The sequence below is a fragment of the Humulus lupulus genome, chromosome X (genome assembly GCF_963169125.1).
Source record: "Humulus lupulus chromosome X, drHumLupu1.1, whole genome shotgun sequence".
NCBI classification, from domain to species: domain Eukaryota; kingdom Viridiplantae; phylum Streptophyta; class Magnoliopsida; order Rosales; family Cannabaceae; genus Humulus; species Humulus lupulus.
The window spans coordinates 213,236,034-213,253,879 of NC_084802.1; the positions used below are offsets into that span (position 1 = coordinate 213,236,034).

Here is a 17,846-nt window from a genome sequence, read left to right on the forward strand (position 1 = left end):
AGGCCTAAACCAAAAGATAGAACTCTAGTTGTTTTGATAAGATCAAGGGAAAACAATATATAAATAAAAATAAAAAAGAGAAGTAGAAAAGGTGGCACGATATGTATATTTTAAATTTATTTTGTTATGTAGATTATACTTTTATAATTATTATTATTATATACTTACTTAGATAAAGAATGTAGGGATGTGGAACTCGAATTATACTTTTTGTGCAATTTTGTTACCTGAAATTTTATTTTTATTATTATTATTAGTTCGAAAAACCAATTGTGGTGCAACAAGGAAATTTTTAATAAAGACATCCTTGTATATATTTAGATTAAATATTTATAAAGGCTAAAGGATTGTAACTTACATGATTTATGTGCCAGACATGTGAGTTTTTAACATGGGCATCAAATGGAAAAACTTAAAAAAAAATTAAACAGTTTTCATTTTTTTCAAAACTAGAAATGTAGGCTTTGGTTGACATAACTTTTCAAAAGCCTTTATTATTTAGTCATAAAAGCTAATTTAGTGGCTTTTGATAAATGATTGGCATAAATATATAAAAGAGCTTATGAGAGAAGTAAGTTCTTTTTGGGAAAGCTGCTATCATTAATGTGACGCTCCAAGTCACTATGTCTGTTTCCTGGAATAACGACTAGCCCTGCAAACCAGCAGGAGTCTTTGCAGCTTACTTCACCTCGAGCAATCTTATGATGGGTGACCTCCTGGGAAGTTTTCCCAAGAAGCGTGCGAGTGAGGACAAAACACGCTGGAAAAACTCGTGTTGGTTTATAGGGTCAGTCATCATTCCAGGAAGCAACCATAGTGATGTGGGGCGTTACAAATGATATCAGAGCTTTGACCCAGCTGGAAGTGTGGTCGACGGGGACGTCAGGCCTGTAAGGGGGGTGATTGTGGCAGTCAGAATCTCGTGATCCGTGAGGGGAAAGACCGGGTAAAGCTGTGCAATCCCACACTGCCTGGGGAAGGTCAAGTATGATGATTCTAAGATTGTGTAGGTATAGGACTACACCGTTGAAGATGACTTAAATGGATTGATGGGTACTACCTATGCCAACAAGATGCATCTTCTTTTCGGTAGCCCATCACTTGAGAACTCCAAAGTTAAGCGTGCTTGACCTGGAGCAATCTTATGATGGGTGACCTTCTGGGAAGTTTTCCCAGTAAGTGTACGAGTGAGGACAAAGCACGCTGGAAAGACTCGTGTTGGTTTGTAGGATCAGTCAACATTCTAGGAAGCAGCCATAGTGACGTGAGGCGTTACAATTAACTTATTGGAAAAACACTTTTTCCCAAAATTAAAGGCCGAAGTAAAATCGTTGCCAACCAGGGCTATAATCATTCTTACTCTCTAATCTCATCCCCACCACATTATTCTAATCAGCCTTACAAAGGCTTTATTTGCAGCAAGAAAGATATATAACCTAATTTTTATTAGAAAAACAGTAAAGTAAGTACATATTACCAAAGCATAACTCACTTAATTAGATAAGGTAATTTGTATAGAAGAATACTTATAATTCTAGAATATAGAGTTATTATTTTGAACATTTAAACGTATAAATTTGTAATAAAGTTGACTGATTTATGCTTATCGTGTAAATATTGACTTAATTTCTCATTTAGTTTGATTTTTATGTTAGTTTATATTTGTTGTTGTTTAGAGCTGATAATTATGAAAATAATGGTGTTTTAGACGAATTATTTTGGAGTGAAATAACATTAAAAAGAGCAAGGTGGGAACTCAGTAATTGAACTAGGGTAAAAAGCTGAGGTGGACCCTTTCGAAAAGAAAAAAAAGCTGAGGTGGACTCTTTAAAAAAAAAACTAAGGTGTACCTAGAAGTATCAATGACAAACAAGCTGTTATGCTAAGTTTAAGTCTAGAAAGGTTGAATTTAGTAAATAATATAGGAATATAGGTGATGTTTAGTTGGGCGTAACGGAATACAATAAAAAATAATTAATTTTTATTTCATATTTTTGTTTGATTGCATTTTAGAGTATTAAAATGTCATTTAATGGAATGGTTTTTCTACAATTTTAGTAGAATGACTATTCCATTTAAAAATATGAGAAAATACCATTCCAATGCAAATAGAAAATAATAATAATAATAATAATACTAAATTTTTTATTCATATTAATTTTTATTCCAATCCATTACTATTCATCTTCCTATTTCCATTAATATTTTTCCAACCGATTGACACCTTAATGTTTGTCTTGTATAATACTTGAGAATTTATGCTTACTATTGTGTTCTTAAATATGAAGTGCCATAAGATTATGTTGAATTAGGTGAAAGAACCCATGCCGTAATATATGAAAAAGTCTTATATATTAATTTAAAATTCTTGTTAACTCTGGAATTTCGCTCTAATATTGTTGCAGCATTTCATTTGGTTTTGGGATTAAGGGAATTCAATAATCCTAGTCTATCTTCCCATACAATTTTTGCTCTTGGTGTTTATTCCTAATTATTGCTGGTGCTTCATTTTTGGAATTTTAATTCTCTTTGCCATTAATTTTTAGTTTAGAACCAATCCAATCACTTTTGATTGATAAGTACTTTAATTTAGAGGTTATTTTTTGCATTTTATTTATAATTTGCAATCTCTATGGAAATCATCTTACTTAGTTATCATTATATTACTTATGTTATTATGTACACTTACACATATTAAATTGGGCTTTTTTCATTAATATATATATACAAAAGTTTTAATGCAAAAATACGGTAATTAAATAATTCATTCATTAATATATTCCTTTAATATGTTTTGTAAAAATATGATTTGCATAATAGTACGCCTTTGAAGTAAGTATTACAAACAATGTGAATCTTGGTCTAATTTGAAAGTGAATAAAGCATAGTCAAACATGGGTATATGTAGTATGTTTTGTTATTATTAATTTTTTTTATATTCCATGCCACATGAGTACCATGTGTAGAACTTTATGTTCATTTATATATATATATATATATATATAAACAAAATCATATATATATAATCATAAATTATGGGTGTTATATAGGTAAAATTATGTGGGTGTTCAACACGTAGAGTAGCTGCATTATTTATAAAAAAAAGAAAGTATATAGTATGTATTGATATTGTTCATCTTCTCATTTTCATGATTATATATGTCACTTGAAACAAAGTTGAAGATCAACAATTCTATTAATATAATACTGGGGAAAATTTTATAATTGTGAAAATGTTAAATGTGTCAAATTGAAAACTTGGAAATGTCCATGTGAAGTTATGATGCTATTTTAATTAAATTAATTATTCCTTCCTTTTTTTAAGTCTTTGTTTTGAAGAAATAAAATAAAGGAGATTGCAACCTTCAATGCTTTTCTTCCCACCTTCAATATTTTTTTCCTCTAATTTTGAGTTGTGGTGATAAGTGTTATTTCTTAATCGGACTTGTTAATTGAAATTGTTGATACTACAAAAATGAAACTTCACGTTGCTTTGCAACTATATAAATGAAACTTTATATGGTTGTTTAAGGAGTTTCAATGGTTGCTTAACAGGTTGTTTTATGAGTTGTTAATCAAGTTACTTTAATGACTGCGTAAGGAGATTCAAGGGTTGATTAATAGGTTGTTTTATGGGTTGATTAGATATATAAGGTTGTTTAACATGTTGCTTTATATGTTGCTTAATAGGTTGTTATATAGAATTACTTCAGAATTTTCAAGAGTTGCTTAAGAGGTTGCTTTATAGATTGCTTATGAAGATTATGGGTTGTTTAGGAATTTCAAAAGTTGCTTTATGAGGATTATGGGTAGTCTAAGGAGTTTCTAAGGTTGCTTAACAGATTGTTATCTAGGGTTGCTTAAAGAGTTTCAAGAGTTGCTTAATAAGTTAATTTATGCGTTGTTTATCAAGTTGCTTTAAGAATTGTGTAAGGAGTTTCAAGGGTTGCTTAACAGTTTGTTTTATGAGTTGCTTAACATGTTACTTAATATGTTGTTATGTAGAATTGCTTCAGAATTTTCAAAGGTTGCTTAAGAGTTTGTTTTATAGATTGTTTATGAGGATTACAGATTGCTTAGGAGTTTAGAGAGCTGCTTAACATGTTGTTTTGTGAGGATTATGGATTGTTTAAGTAGTTTCTAGGGTTGCATAATAAATTGTTTATGAAATTGCTTTAAGGATTGCGTAAGGAGTTTCAAGGGTTGCTTAACAGGTTAATTTATGGGTTGCTTAACATGTGTGATTTATGTGTTGCTTAATAAGTTATTACATAGAATTGCTTCAGAATTTTCAAGGGTTGCTTTATAAAATGTTTATGAGAATTATGGGTTGCTTAGGAATTTTAATGGTTGCATAACAAATTAAAAGAAACATATACTATTTCATTAAGTTTATGAGGTAGCTGCAGCTCAGGTTGCATATATAAGGTTGTTGTTGGTGTTCCATAGGAGCTTGCTGAGGTTGCATATGAGGTTGCTGGTATGGTTGCTTAGGTTGATCCAAATAATATTTTTTTTCATCATCGTTTATCAAATTGACAAATCAACCGAAACATCTAATAAAGCAACCAAAACAACCTTATAAACAACATCATTAGACATATGATGAATTCAAAGTAACGTTTAATAAGGTTAATATAGAGTTTATATTGCATATGAGGTTGTTACGGTTAATTAAATTTATGTTTGTATTAATATTTAATTGTAGCCACCTCATATATTATCATGTTGCTTTGATATTGTTTTTTTTAAAAAATCATCAAATTAATTAGGAAAATTTCTCGTTCGTCATATTTATTGTCAACTTAAAAAAAAAACAACCTAATCATAATTTTTAATAAGTTTTTATTTCAAAATTAATATTGTTATAATAACATTAGTTCTACAAGTATTTTACTCTCATCATATATGTATATATATATATATATAGAACTTTTTATAAAACGTGAAATCAATTTGATTCAATTCTCTCGTATAAATGGAACACACTCATAATCATTTTAATCAAAAAATAATATATATATACATATATATATATTTACATATGTGAGTACAATGGTGGCAATGAATTAATTAAGAGAAGCAAACCTACAAACTCAATTGTGTTTATCTGGAGGCATTGATAAAAATATATATCATCATATAACAAAGTTGGTAAGTGTAAGTGGTAGACAACAACGTTTAAATAAAAAAGTGTATTAACTTTAAGTAGACCGTATTTTTGAAAATTTTAAATTAGTGAAATAATATAATTAAAAAAATATAATATAAATATAAAAGAGTAAAACTTGGACCGTAAAATTGAAATTTTATAGTAAATGTTAGTATACTAGGGAATTTCCCTATATTTTTTAACATACCATATATTCATACAATATATATATTTTAAAATATATTCAAATATATTTTAATTTTTTTATTATCTATTTTCAAATACAATATATACATATTTTGTCAAAAAAAAAAAAAAAATACAATATATACGTATAATATATTTGTATTTTTTTTCATAGGGTTATTTATAATTTCTTAACATTTTAATAATTTTTTTTGTCGGGTAATTTTTTAATAAAATTTAAATTTCCCATTCTCAGCAGACGCATTCGACTCGCCAACTGACCCAGCGACTCGATTCCCGCACTCAGCAGTCACCGGCGGACCCATTCTCAGCCACGAAGCCGCCTTTTGGCGTTGAGTCTTCCCCGCCAGTCCCCGTCGGCGGCGTTCTCGCCCACTCCACCTCCATAAGGTCTTCCTCTCCGTCTTGTGTTCGTCGCTATCGGCAGTAAGGTATCACACTACTACTAATTACCCACTTACTGATTAAACCTATGCAATTTTTTTAATATCTGATTTTTGAGTTTTAAGTTTGAATCTATTATCTTTGAGTTTGAAGTTTGAATTTATTATCTTTGAGTATGACTTTGAGTTTTTCCTTTTTTTTTTTTTTTTTTTTTGAGTCTTTAAATCTTGTTTGACTCAGAATGTTATATATATATAAATGTATACGTATTATTAGGAAAACAATATAATAGGGTATGGATTATTCTGTGTTTCTAGTTAACTTAGATTAGATAATAGGTACAAGCACTAATATATACAGTAGAAAGGAATCATAACTAATTAGTATCAAACTCTAACATAAAACAGAATCAGGTACAAATTAACTAACACTTAACACGTATATGTCACAGTGGGATCGGATAGCAAAGTTAATATTTTCCAGTTTGATGTGAATGTTTTTGGATAACAGAGTTCATCTTTCATTAGAGCTTTTCACCTTGTTTAATGGTAGAGGCAATGACTTTTGAGTTGGTTATATAAAAAAAATTGTTCTCTTTTTGCTCCCAAATTCCTAATATTGCAATGGTTTTGATCCTTTATCAAATGGCACTTTTTGTTTTGATGACTTGGTAGTTTATTTATTCTCTGTCATTATAATGATTTTGATCGGTTAAAAGATTTCAGATACTAAATACTATTTTTGTTTCTAAGATCTAACCAAAATCAACTTAAATTAAAAGAATGGTCATTATATGTACACAAGTTTTTGCTTCCTATGCTTGGATCCTTATATCTGTCTCTTGATCGGAGAATGAAAATGTCAGGCAAATTGTTTGCCATATTCTTTTGGGTTTGAAATTCAATGCTATTATGCTCCGTCCCAATATATTATTTTTCTTCATTTCTAGTTCTTGACACCATTTCTAATGACCTTTATTTTTGTATATTTTTATTTAATGATTGTTAGTTCTTTTGATGGGTTTGTTAACAGCTTGCTCTTCAAGTATGTCTTGTAGTAGTTTCGTTTATACTTGTGCTCTTACAGAAACTGTAATAGCTATTACAAGTCATAGAGAGTCATTTAAAGGAAGAAAGTTTGGAAATTTAAATGTTTGCACATATGGGCACTTGGGAAACAGGTCGAAAGTGAGGAGCAAGAGAATGGGTTTATGTGGGTTTGTTATGAAAATCCCAAAGGAAGAGGTTGAACTGATCACGGAGAAAAAGAAAGTTGTGATATCTTCAGAAATGGTTATAAGGGTTCTTAAGTCTACTAAGGACCCACATTCTGCTTTTTCATACTTATGGTTGTTGCTGGGCTACCTTACGTTGTTCACACCACTGAAACGTGCAATTACATGCTTGAAGTCTTGATGACTCATAAGAGGATATGGCTGTTGTTTTTGATTTCATGCAAAAGAACAAGGTTCACCGAACTTTGAACACTTATCTTGCTATTTTTAAAGGTCTTCACATAAGGGGTGGAATTCAACGAGCACCGATGGTGCTCGAGAAGATGAGAAAGGCTGGGTTTGTTTTGAATGTGTATTCATATGATGGGTTGATCTATTTGCTTCTCCAGTCAGGGTTTTGTAGGGAGGCTTTGGACGATTACAACAGAAGGTCATGAAAGGGATGAAGCCAGGCTTGAAGATTTATTCTGAACTGATGGTGGCATTTGGAAAGCAAAAAGATACTCAAATTGTAATGGGTTTGTTAGAAGAGATGGGACATTTGGGATTAAGGCCTAATAGTTACACATTTAACATATGCATTAGAGTTCTTGGAAGGGCCGGGAAAATTGATGAGGCTTATGATGTATTGAAGATAATGGACAAAGAGGGATGCGGGCCAAATGTTATTACTTATACAGTTCTCATTGATGCTCTATGTAACGTAGGTAAACTTGGTAATGCAAAGGCATTATTTGTAAAGATGAAAGCTAATGGTCACAAACCTGATCTCATAACTTACGCAACTTTGTTGGACAAGTTAAGTGATATGCAAAGCCAATTCGTCCCTTGAGTATTCAGTGGGAGAACCACCTTGATGAACAATCTTTATAGCTGCTTTATTTGTTCTTCACCTTGAGCACAAGGTGAAACTTGGGGTGGTGGGTATTTATAAGAATTCACTAAAGGGTAGGGAATTGATAGACTATTATTACTAGAGGGGTATATTGGTATTTTGTAATTAGTGGGATTAGTCTATTAGTATTGTTAGTTACTCTATATATATGACTAAGGAGTGAATAAGGGGGCATGGAATTTGTTATTTTGTATTGAGCTACTACTCATTGGGAGAGAACCAAGCTCTCCAAACTTGGTGTTTGGGTCTGTAATGCTTCTTCTATAATAGAAACCTGCTTGATTTGGTGTGTTAAATCTCTGGTTCATATCATTAAGGGATTGTGGAGATTGGAAACTCTGGAAGAAATTTGGGATGAAATGGAAGCTGATGGTCTTGCTCCTGATGTAGTTACGTTCAACATTCTTATTGATGCTTTATGTAAAGCAGACAATGTTGACAAAGCATTTAATTCTCTGAGTGTCATGAAGAAGAAGGGGATCTCGTTCTACTAAATTGATATTTTCTTCTCTGAAACTGTGTTTGACTGTTTGTAGGTAATTTTCCTTTGAGAAATATCTTATTTCAAATTGTCCTATGAACTTTCCATTTTCAGGACCAATTGGTTCGAGGGATGACCATATGATTATTTGTTCATATGCAGATTTGAATTCTGACAAATTTGGTAATGAAGGGTTGCATATGTGATTACTAACTAATCTTTGTAGATAAATTAGTTGTCTAACTTAATATTTGGTGAAATATTTAACAAACTTCTCATCATCAGTTTCAACTATTTTTGTATTAGTTTTAGAGAGTATTCATTATCATGTGTTTTATCAGGTGTCCTAGTCTTACAATTTCTTCCACAACTCAGTTTGTAGTCAAGAATCAAATGGCTGGGGAAAAAAATACACCAAATTATCAGAAAGAGACATTCTAATTGAAAGACCTTTCTCAACATTTCATGTGTACTGTAATTGTCCATTATGTTTCAATTGAAGAATGATAACAATCTCTATCGAGAATTGCTGCAGACAATACAGATTCTATATCTGATGTTGTACTGAATTTCTCTTCTTTCCAAGTCTTTGGCCATTGATCACCCAATTTTTAGGCTTTCTTAAGTACTTTTAGTCTAAGCTTCTAGATGTTGGTTTCGTTTTCCAATTCTCCATATATTCATTGACGTTGTATTTCAACTTCTTTGTTGACAATTTATGTTGTATATGATAGTTTTAATTTTGAACACTTTGCATTTCAAGTTTTGGGGATTGCTCCTCATATAGATCTGTATGTCTTTGCCTTAAAAACCTGAAACTCGAACAAAATTCACTAGCTATTAGGTGTAACCTTTATTCTGCCATATTATTTCCCTGATAAAATAATTACCACATTCACAATAAATTAAGAAAAATAAAAAATAATTACCACACAATATTTCACAATTTTTTTATCATGTATCTCATTAAAATCTTATGGTTTGAAATGCACATCACGAATACATCTTACTTTCTCTGTATCATTCTTAGTGTTAGGATTTGTCTTTTTGCCAAATGTGAATCAAGGCTGGCTGCTACTTTTCTTCTTGCCAAGGTCTTGTCTCGAAGACCCATCTCCAACATTTCTTCACAGTTGCAGAGAAAAACGTCCGAGACAAGTAATGATTTCTTCCTTGTTTCTTGAGAAAACTTAAACCATTTTCTTCTTCGTTGAGTTCTTCAATATGATTCTGAGTCTTACATCTTCTCTTAATCATTCTTAGTCTCATTGTCTCTGGTCTTGCTTTCTCTGTCAAATATGTCCCGGTTCAGGGCTCTCTTCTTGCACTACAATCTGATTCTCTCTGGTTTAGCTGCTTTCTACAAAGGTAAACAAGCAAACTCCATTTTCATATTCTAATTCTCAGATTAATTTGTTAATTTAGATTTTAAATCTCTGAGACTATTTAAGGCGACTGAGATTATTATTTGAACAGATTCTTTTATTATTATTATTATTTTTTGTAAAAAATGCTAATATTGATTGATATTATTAATAATGATTGCTTTTGCCATGGAAAATGTGTTGATATTTGCCTACTTTTTACGTTCATATTCCTTGTTCCACGTATTAGTGTTAGATTTTTTATTTGGTGCTTCTTAGATTTTTTTAAAAATTTTGCTCATATATGTTAGTGAGACAGCTATTGAGAGAGGAAAGGTCTTATTCTCCTATTTCTTGCACTATATTTACAAAAAGAAGACAGGAAAGAAAAAGCTTTTGGAACCTTTCATATGCAACTTAATGTTTAGACTGTAGATTTTGTCGGATCTAATCTATTCAGAGCTTCCTTGTATTAGTTCTTCTCTTTCAGGGAACTTTTATCTTCGTTTTCTAGCCGCTGCATATCAAAATCAGTCAGAGCTGAGGGAAGCATTCTGAACTCTGTGTGTATCAGATGTATTACAGTACTTATTGTGAGCTTGACCGGTGCCATTATGTCTGACTGGTGAAATGGCAAGGGTTGTGGCTTTACAGTCTACTGCTTCATCTTTCAAAGAGTACAAGTACAGGTATCAGTCCCTATGGTGAGATTACGCCTTAGTTGCTATTTTTTTACTTCTTTTTGTGGTTTCTTTTTTAGGTTCACTGTTATTTATGGCTCATGACATGTTTAAAGATATTTACACAATAATAAAACTTTTGATGACACGTTTGTGACATTACTTATTTTAGTTATCGCAATGGATCTTCAGATAAACAAATTTATCTGCTTTTTATTGCGATTTTTTTTATATGATTCATAGGGAAGCGAAACAAAAAGACATGTCTGTATCTTATGCATCATCACTTCTATGCATTTGTCCTCTCTGTTTGAATTAGTAATTTGGTACAATAAGACTCTTATCTGATTTGTAGGTCGGGCTCTTTTGAGCCTTACAATAAGTCTCTAACTTTGGATCTTATTGAATCTTTGCATTTCAATCTTTATATTTTGAGGAAAAATGGTATATTTTACGTTTAACTTGTATGGTTATTAGGCTAAAGAAAAAGAAAAAAATCACTATTTTTTTGTGGCGGGCAGAGATTGTTTTGTTCTAAATTGAGGATTGTCACTTCAATATGCTGATTTAGTTAATATTTTTCATCTCATTTTTCAGATATTGAAGGATTGAAGAGAAATGATTTGGGGAGTTCTCCACCGTAGAGTTGCTTCGGTATATCATATAAGCTTTTTTTTTTTGGATGTGTAATGTAATTTTGTCATTGGTTTTGTAATGGGCAACCTTTGTTTTGTGCTAGGTTTTGATTTTGAAAAACTTTATAGGATTTTTTTTAATGTTTTCTTTTTCTATATTAATCAATAGTCTCGGGTGATGGGACAAGCCTGGAAAGCTAAGCCTACGGTTTCGGGTCAAGCTGTTATCATACTGCGCTTAAAGAGGTACTAATACTTGAGAATTTGTTTCTCTTCCCTTTTGTTGTTTGATAACTGGGTTTTTGATGTGCCATTGAGAGTTTAATTAAAAGCGAGCCTTTTTGGCGTAGATTTTTTTTTTAAGCATGTTGCGTACTTTACTCCCTCTAGTTTTCTTCTATGGTTTACAATTACCAATGAGAAGTTTAATGTTGATATTGCACCTCCTTTCCATGGAGTTGTGAAAACTGTAAGCTAAATGTGTTATTTGCTGTAATTTCACATTCTCAATTTGCTTTTAAATCTGCAGTCTTCATTCATTTGGAGGGAGATTGCCTGTCCAGAGCTCTAGCTACCACACATTCAGATTGAGCAATAGATCATGTAAGGACCGTTGGACACCATCTATTTCCCCATTGGTATGATATTGTCCGCTTTGGGCCTAAGCCCTCACGGATTTGTTTTTGGGCACCTTCCCAAAAGGCCTAATTCCAATGGAGATGGTGTCCAACTTTATATACCCAAGATCCTTCCCATTTCTAGCCAATGTGGGACTTTGGTTGTACACCCAACAGATCATTTTCTTCAGATGATGGTATTCCTCATCTAGTTTAACTCACTTGATCTTCATATATCCATACCACGAGGTGGTGACTGGTGATTTTGGCTTTACATTTGATAATTTTCCCTTAAATTTTACTGTTGAATTGTGCAGGAGATGTGGTTGACGCTGCTGTTCCTTTGATGGGTGAATCTGTTACTGATGGGACTTTGGCAAATTTCTTAAAGAGTACGTCAATAGTGGCTGCTTGACTGTCTGTTATCCATTCACCAGTCTGGACATTCTGTTTACTTGTTGAGATTTATAATGTGTTCATGTACATGAATTGATGCCTTGCCTTCTCATGTTTATGGTGCATAACAAGCAGAACCCGGTGGCAGAGTTGAAGCGGATGAGCCCGTTGCTCAAATTGAAACTCATATGGTAATTTATCTTATGGAACTTCTATGGTACAAACTTACAATTATTGTATTTGAAGCACTTTGAAGGGTTGTTGCCGAACTTTATTGTTTGTTACTCTGTTGTGTGTATCAATCGGTGTTGTCAGTCCTGTAGCTGGAGTTATAACTAAGGTAATAGTTTTGGAAGCATGGCTTTTTAATTTCTTTAGATCTCGTTGATATACAAGTTACTCTACTCTTCTTGTGCTGATTTCTATATAATTGGTAGTAGCTTCTGGCCAACGAAGGTGATACTGTAGAACCAGGCATCAAGGTTGCTGCTATATAGAAATCAGGTGAAGGTGCACCAGAAGCTGCTCCGTCGGAAAAGGCTGTCTTGTTAGTCAGCCGCCACCGTCTTCCAAAGAGGCCCCCAAAACAGAGACGACCCCTATCAAGGAGGCAAAGAAAGAGCCATCTCCGCCACCACCCAAATCTAAGGGACCTCCAAAGGACAGAGAAAGACGGGTTAGTTATATTATGCATGTGTAAAATAATATTTTGATTTGGTTGGAATTTCGACAATTTCTTTATTATTATTATTATTATTCCATGACAAGACTCAGGAAACGAGTTGCAACAAGTTTGAAGGATTCTCAGAATACGTTTATTAAAATAATAATTATGTGATTATAATATAAATAATTAATATTTTTATTACTTTTTTTTATAAGTAGAATTCTTAAATTATTTTATTCTTGCATTTAAGTCTTTAATATTTTTAAAATTTAACTTTAAAATAATTAATTCTTGTTGAAACAAATATATAATATTATTTTTTATTATTATGTTCAGTACAAATTTTTTAAATAAATAATTCATTAAAAGTGAAAATAAGGATGATAGTTTCTTCTTTCTCTTCAACAATTTGTTGATACTGATTTCATGAGAGCTTTTACTTTTCTCTCTTTGAGGGGAAAAAAGTGAAAAAAATGAGCTAACAAATAATAGTTACCTTTTTTCTTTGTTCTAGAACGGCATGTTTCAATACTAATGATTTTTAATTATTATTAATAAATAAAAGTATTAAAACTTTATCTCTATAAAAAAAATTATTTGAACATTTTAAATAATTTTTAAATCAAGACTAAATGATCTAAATAAAATATTTATTAAGGATTGCAGTGTTAAATATTTTAGATTAAGAATTAAGCATAAAAAAATATAAAAAAATATGAGCTTTAACTGCAAAAGGACCCATTCTAATACTATAATTCAAAAAATGCAATTGTAATAAAATTTATTTTTAAAATATAATAAATCTAAATTAACATATTTTAAGGAAGTGTAATATTATAAATATATACTATTTAATCAGTTTAGTATTAGGTTATTGGTCATTAATTAATATTCATTCATATATTTTAGGGAACTATAAAATTAATCATGATCATTTAATAATGGTCTATAGGTTAAAATAAATGTAACCATCGATGGCTAAAAATTGACGTAATATTGAGTACTAACTTATTAAACTGAATATTATATATTAATTACTGGTCAAACAAAATATGAAATTAAGTGAAGATTGAAAGAAGAGTATATGATCTTTAATGATTTATCAATGTGTTTATCTTGTTTCAAATACTAGTTTCTTTTTTCAGTAAATTTAATTTAATTCAAATTAAACATAACGGAATACAACTTTCAAGTTGGTAATGCTTTTTTCATTTTCAATTCTATCTATAAACGAAAGAACAACAAAAAGAAAAAGTAGCAAAATGCAACAAAATAAAAATAACAAATTTAAGAAGGATTTATATATTTTTTTATCGTGTATTATAAAATGGATTAAATAGACTTTTAAACATAGTTATTGGGCAGAATGATTGTGTTTTTTTTTTCTTTTCTGAATTATTAGTTTGGTAAATTATTTGTAATTTTAGTTTAAAAAACTTTGACCAAAACAAGTTTAGAGGTCTATTTAAATTATTTTACAAAATATAAGGTCTAAAAAATAATTTATCTAAAATCTAAACAATTAAAGATACAAGACTAACAGTTTAAAAATTATAAAAAAAATAGAAAAGTAAATTATAATGACTTTAAAAAAAAATTATACTTAACAAGGAAAAGTAATCTAGTTTCAAATTTACATCTAAAATATAAGAATGAATAGCTAGATTAAATTCATGTCACACCCGTTATTGTTTTCTTTAAAACTCTTAATTACTAAAATTAAAAGTACAAAGATCAAATTATAATCAAGTATGGGCTATTTGGGACAGCTTTTAAATAAGCTAAAAGTTGCTTTCTGAAAAAATTGTGCAATAAAAAATATTTGGTAAATAGTCAAAAAGTAATTTATTAAAAAATTTATGCAGAATCTACAACTAAAAGTTAAAGTTGGGTTTTTTCTTAAAACAACTTTTTAAACAAACTTTGTAATAAATGCATTTTTTATCTAAATATATTTACTTTATTATTATATATTAAATCTTAAATATTTTTATATTTGTTAGATATTTTTTTATTTTAGTAATTTTAAATCAACAATTACTTCAATATAGAGTTTATTATACATTATAATATTATTTTTGCATTTCACGGTATTTTAAAATTGTAATTTATCAAACACACATGTCAATTTTATGTTTTTTTTTTTAAAAAATAATTATAATTTTAACACGTTTAAATAAATACAATATTTATATTGAAATCTATTGAATATGTTTACTATCTGTGAATTTGTTTTAATAAAAAAAAATGACATTAACTTTAGTCTTTTAATATATTTAACAACATTTTAATTATATATATATATAGAAAAGTTCTCAATGGTTATTACCCACACATGGGTACCTAGATAAATGTGCAAATATGCTGACATGGCATGTAGGTGACTTGGTACATCAAGTTACCAACAAGTAAAGATTCTTTTTTTTTTTTGCATTAATTTCGAAATTGATTTTTTTTTTGGTCATTAGGAATGGTGATTCCAACCAATAAAAGGTAAGCTCTCTTTTCAAGTTTTGAATTAATTTAAAATTTTAAAATTAGGGTTTCATAATAAATGCACACTCATTTCTTAAACTCTCTATTCTTCTTCTTCTTCTTCTTCATTCAAAGTAAAAAAATAAACATAAAAAAATCATAATTGCACCATCATTTTCGTGAGCATGTGAAGAAGAGAAAGAAGAAAAACAAAACGTGTGAGGAAAAAATAGAGGTGGAGAGAGAGAAAACGCATGGGAGTAGAGGGGAAGGGGATGAAGAATAAAAGAAGTAGATCTAAGGATTTAGAAGGAAGGGTTGGAAAGAAGAGACAAATTTTTTATGATAACTCATTGTCTCCTAATCGAATCAGGTCAAAATTGCTTTTAGATCGCGCTCGTCGGTATAGATCTCCTATGAAACGTTTGGAGTCGTCATCTTCTATGTTCGAAAGTAGAACTCGACGTTGTCTTCATAGTGAGTCTTATTGTTCTTTTTGTAAGGTAATATCTTCATATCTATATATGTGTCTATGATTGAGATCTCATTTTATGTTTATGTTAGAACACTTCGATTATATTTTTCTAAAATATTTTTTCTATTTAAAAATTAGGAATACGAAAACCATGTATGTGTAGATGAGGTAGACCGTGATGTTCCTATCCCACCATGGAGTTTTGTCATACCTGATGAAGATGGTGATGCAATGACCATTAATATACCATCAGATGTAAACAAAGGGAATCTTCAAATTCCAGACCATGTAAAATGGAACGAAGAGGATTTTAATTTCTGTGTAAAATTGGATGTTCATGTTTTTGTTTATGATCTTCCTCCACAACACGATTCTGGCATTGATGGTGACGTTGATAGTGAGGAGTATAAGGATAATATGACTATTAATTTTGTGGCGGCAAGCGAGCAATCCATTGAAAGATTGGAGAAAGTTTTGATTAAAGATGATCAAATTGTATGTTCTATTTGCTTTGAGAATGTTCATGTTGGTTTGGAAGCTACAAAGTTACCTTGCACACACACATATCATGAAAAATGTATTGTTCAGTGGCTACAAACTAGTAAATTTTGTCAAATGTGTCGATTTGAGATAGTTTAAAAAAATCATTTTTATATTTGTTACACAAATTTCAGCATGTATTAAATCCTATTATATACTAATAATCCGAATTTTATTTATAATTTTTACATATAATTTCAAAAATGTGAGAACATTTGAATTTCAATATTTATATAACAAAACATTGCATGTTTAATTAGAAAGACTTATTCATTTGAAAGATACATATTCATCTTCCCAATAAAATAATAAAAATAAATATAATAGTTATATATTTATAAATGAATTAATCCATATTTATTCTATCAGCACAACTTTATCTACAATTATTAAATGACATGTTCACATTAAAAGGCAAAGGTTCATAGAACCTATACATATTTTTGAAATACCCTATTGTAATGCAAAAAAAAAAAATTCCAATAATATTTTGAAATTTATAATTTTGTACATCAAAGATAATTATTATGGATGTAAATTGTTCAACTTCCCATATTAATTTATGATATTCTCTATTTTTTTTATTAGTTTTTAATTGTTATTATCTAAATCCTATTAATTTTTATATTAAATGCACATCTTCATATTTAAATACTCTAACCAACTATCTATAACCTAGCATTAAAATAAAAAAAAATTAATATTGCACAATTGTGGTTCTCTAAACCCTAATTTCGAAATTTGTAATGAAAATTTTGAAAATTATAACAATTATATTATTACACATTAATTAGGGTTTACACTAATTACTATTTTGAACAATTAATTATTGAATATATGTTAAATATTAAATGCACATCTTCATATTCAAAGACTCTAACCAACTATCTATATCCTAGCATTAAATAAAAAAAACATTAATATTGCACAATTGTGGTTCTCTAAACCCTAATTTCGAAATTTGTAATGAAAATTTTGAAAATTATAACAATTATATTATTATACATTAATTAGGGTGTACACTAATTACTATTTTGAACAATTAATTATTGAATATATGTTAAATATTAAATGCACATCTTCATATTCAAAGACTCTAACCAACTATCTATATCCTAGCATTAAATAAAAAAAATTAATATTGCACAATTGTGGTTATCTGAACCCTAATTTCGAAAATTATAATAAAAATTTCGAAATATTATTGGATTTATACATATTTTCTAAATTTCAAAATTATATTAAATGCTATTATAATTTTGAAATTTGTAAGTATCAACTTTTCAACCACCTCACTAATTATATTAATTAATGCTATTATAATTTCGAAATTTATAAGCATCAACTTTTCAACCACCCCACTAATTATATTAAATGTTATTATAATTTCTAAAAATTTAAGTGTAGTTCTATTGGTTAAACATTCTGGTGATTCTTAATTACAAAGCAAAGGTTCATAGAACCTACACATATTTTAAAAATTACCTATTATTATGCCAAAAATTATATATAATTATTAACATTACAACTTTTCAACTTCCCATCAAAACACAATGGTTTCAAAAATGATTTAGTATTTTTAAAAAAAAAAATTATAACAATTATATTATTATACATTAATTAGGGCTTACACTAATTACTATT

General features: G+C 29.5%; 2 protein-coding genes across 13 annotated transcripts; both read left to right on the forward strand.

Moving 5' to 3' along the window:
* Positions 1 to 5,564: 5,564 nt before the first annotated feature.
* Positions 5,565 to 12,915, forward strand: LOC133803814 (dihydrolipoyllysine-residue succinyltransferase component of 2-oxoglutarate dehydrogenase complex 1, mitochondrial-like). 12 transcript variants are annotated; one of them, XM_062241946.1, is made up of 13 exons: positions 5,565 to 5,790; positions 6,924 to 8,408; positions 9,384 to 9,511; positions 9,617 to 9,721; positions 10,194 to 10,406; positions 10,995 to 11,051; positions 11,202 to 11,278; positions 11,562 to 11,628; positions 11,825 to 11,846; positions 11,967 to 12,041; positions 12,181 to 12,236; positions 12,361 to 12,385; positions 12,483 to 12,915. In XM_062241946.1, exons 6-12 carry the CDS (start codon positions 11,016 to 11,018, stop codon positions 12,382 to 12,384), a joined length of 357 nt encoding a protein of 118 aa, XP_062097930.1. In that variant the 5' UTR covers positions 5,565 to 5,790; positions 6,924 to 8,408; positions 9,384 to 9,511; positions 9,617 to 9,721; positions 10,194 to 10,406; positions 10,995 to 11,015; the 3' UTR covers position 12,385; positions 12,483 to 12,915. The 12 variants fall into 12 exon arrangements, 3 of the variants coding, with proteins under 3 accessions (XP_062097930.1, XP_062097929.1, XP_062097928.1); XM_062241945.1 differs by having other exon boundaries at positions 12,486 to 12,915; XM_062241944.1 differs by lacking the exon at positions 12,361 to 12,385 and having other exon boundaries at positions 12,486 to 12,915.
* Positions 12,916 to 15,054: 2,139 nt separating this feature from the next.
* On the forward strand, positions 15,055 to 16,301 carry LOC133806734 (uncharacterized). Its single transcript, XM_062244825.1, has 2 exons — positions 15,055 to 15,690; positions 15,801 to 16,301. The coding sequence occupies exons 1-2, from the start codon at positions 15,442 to 15,444 to the stop codon at positions 16,299 to 16,301; spliced, it is 750 nt and encodes a 249-aa protein (XP_062100809.1). The 5' UTR covers positions 15,055 to 15,441.
* Positions 16,302 to 17,846: the final 1,545 nt, after the last annotated feature.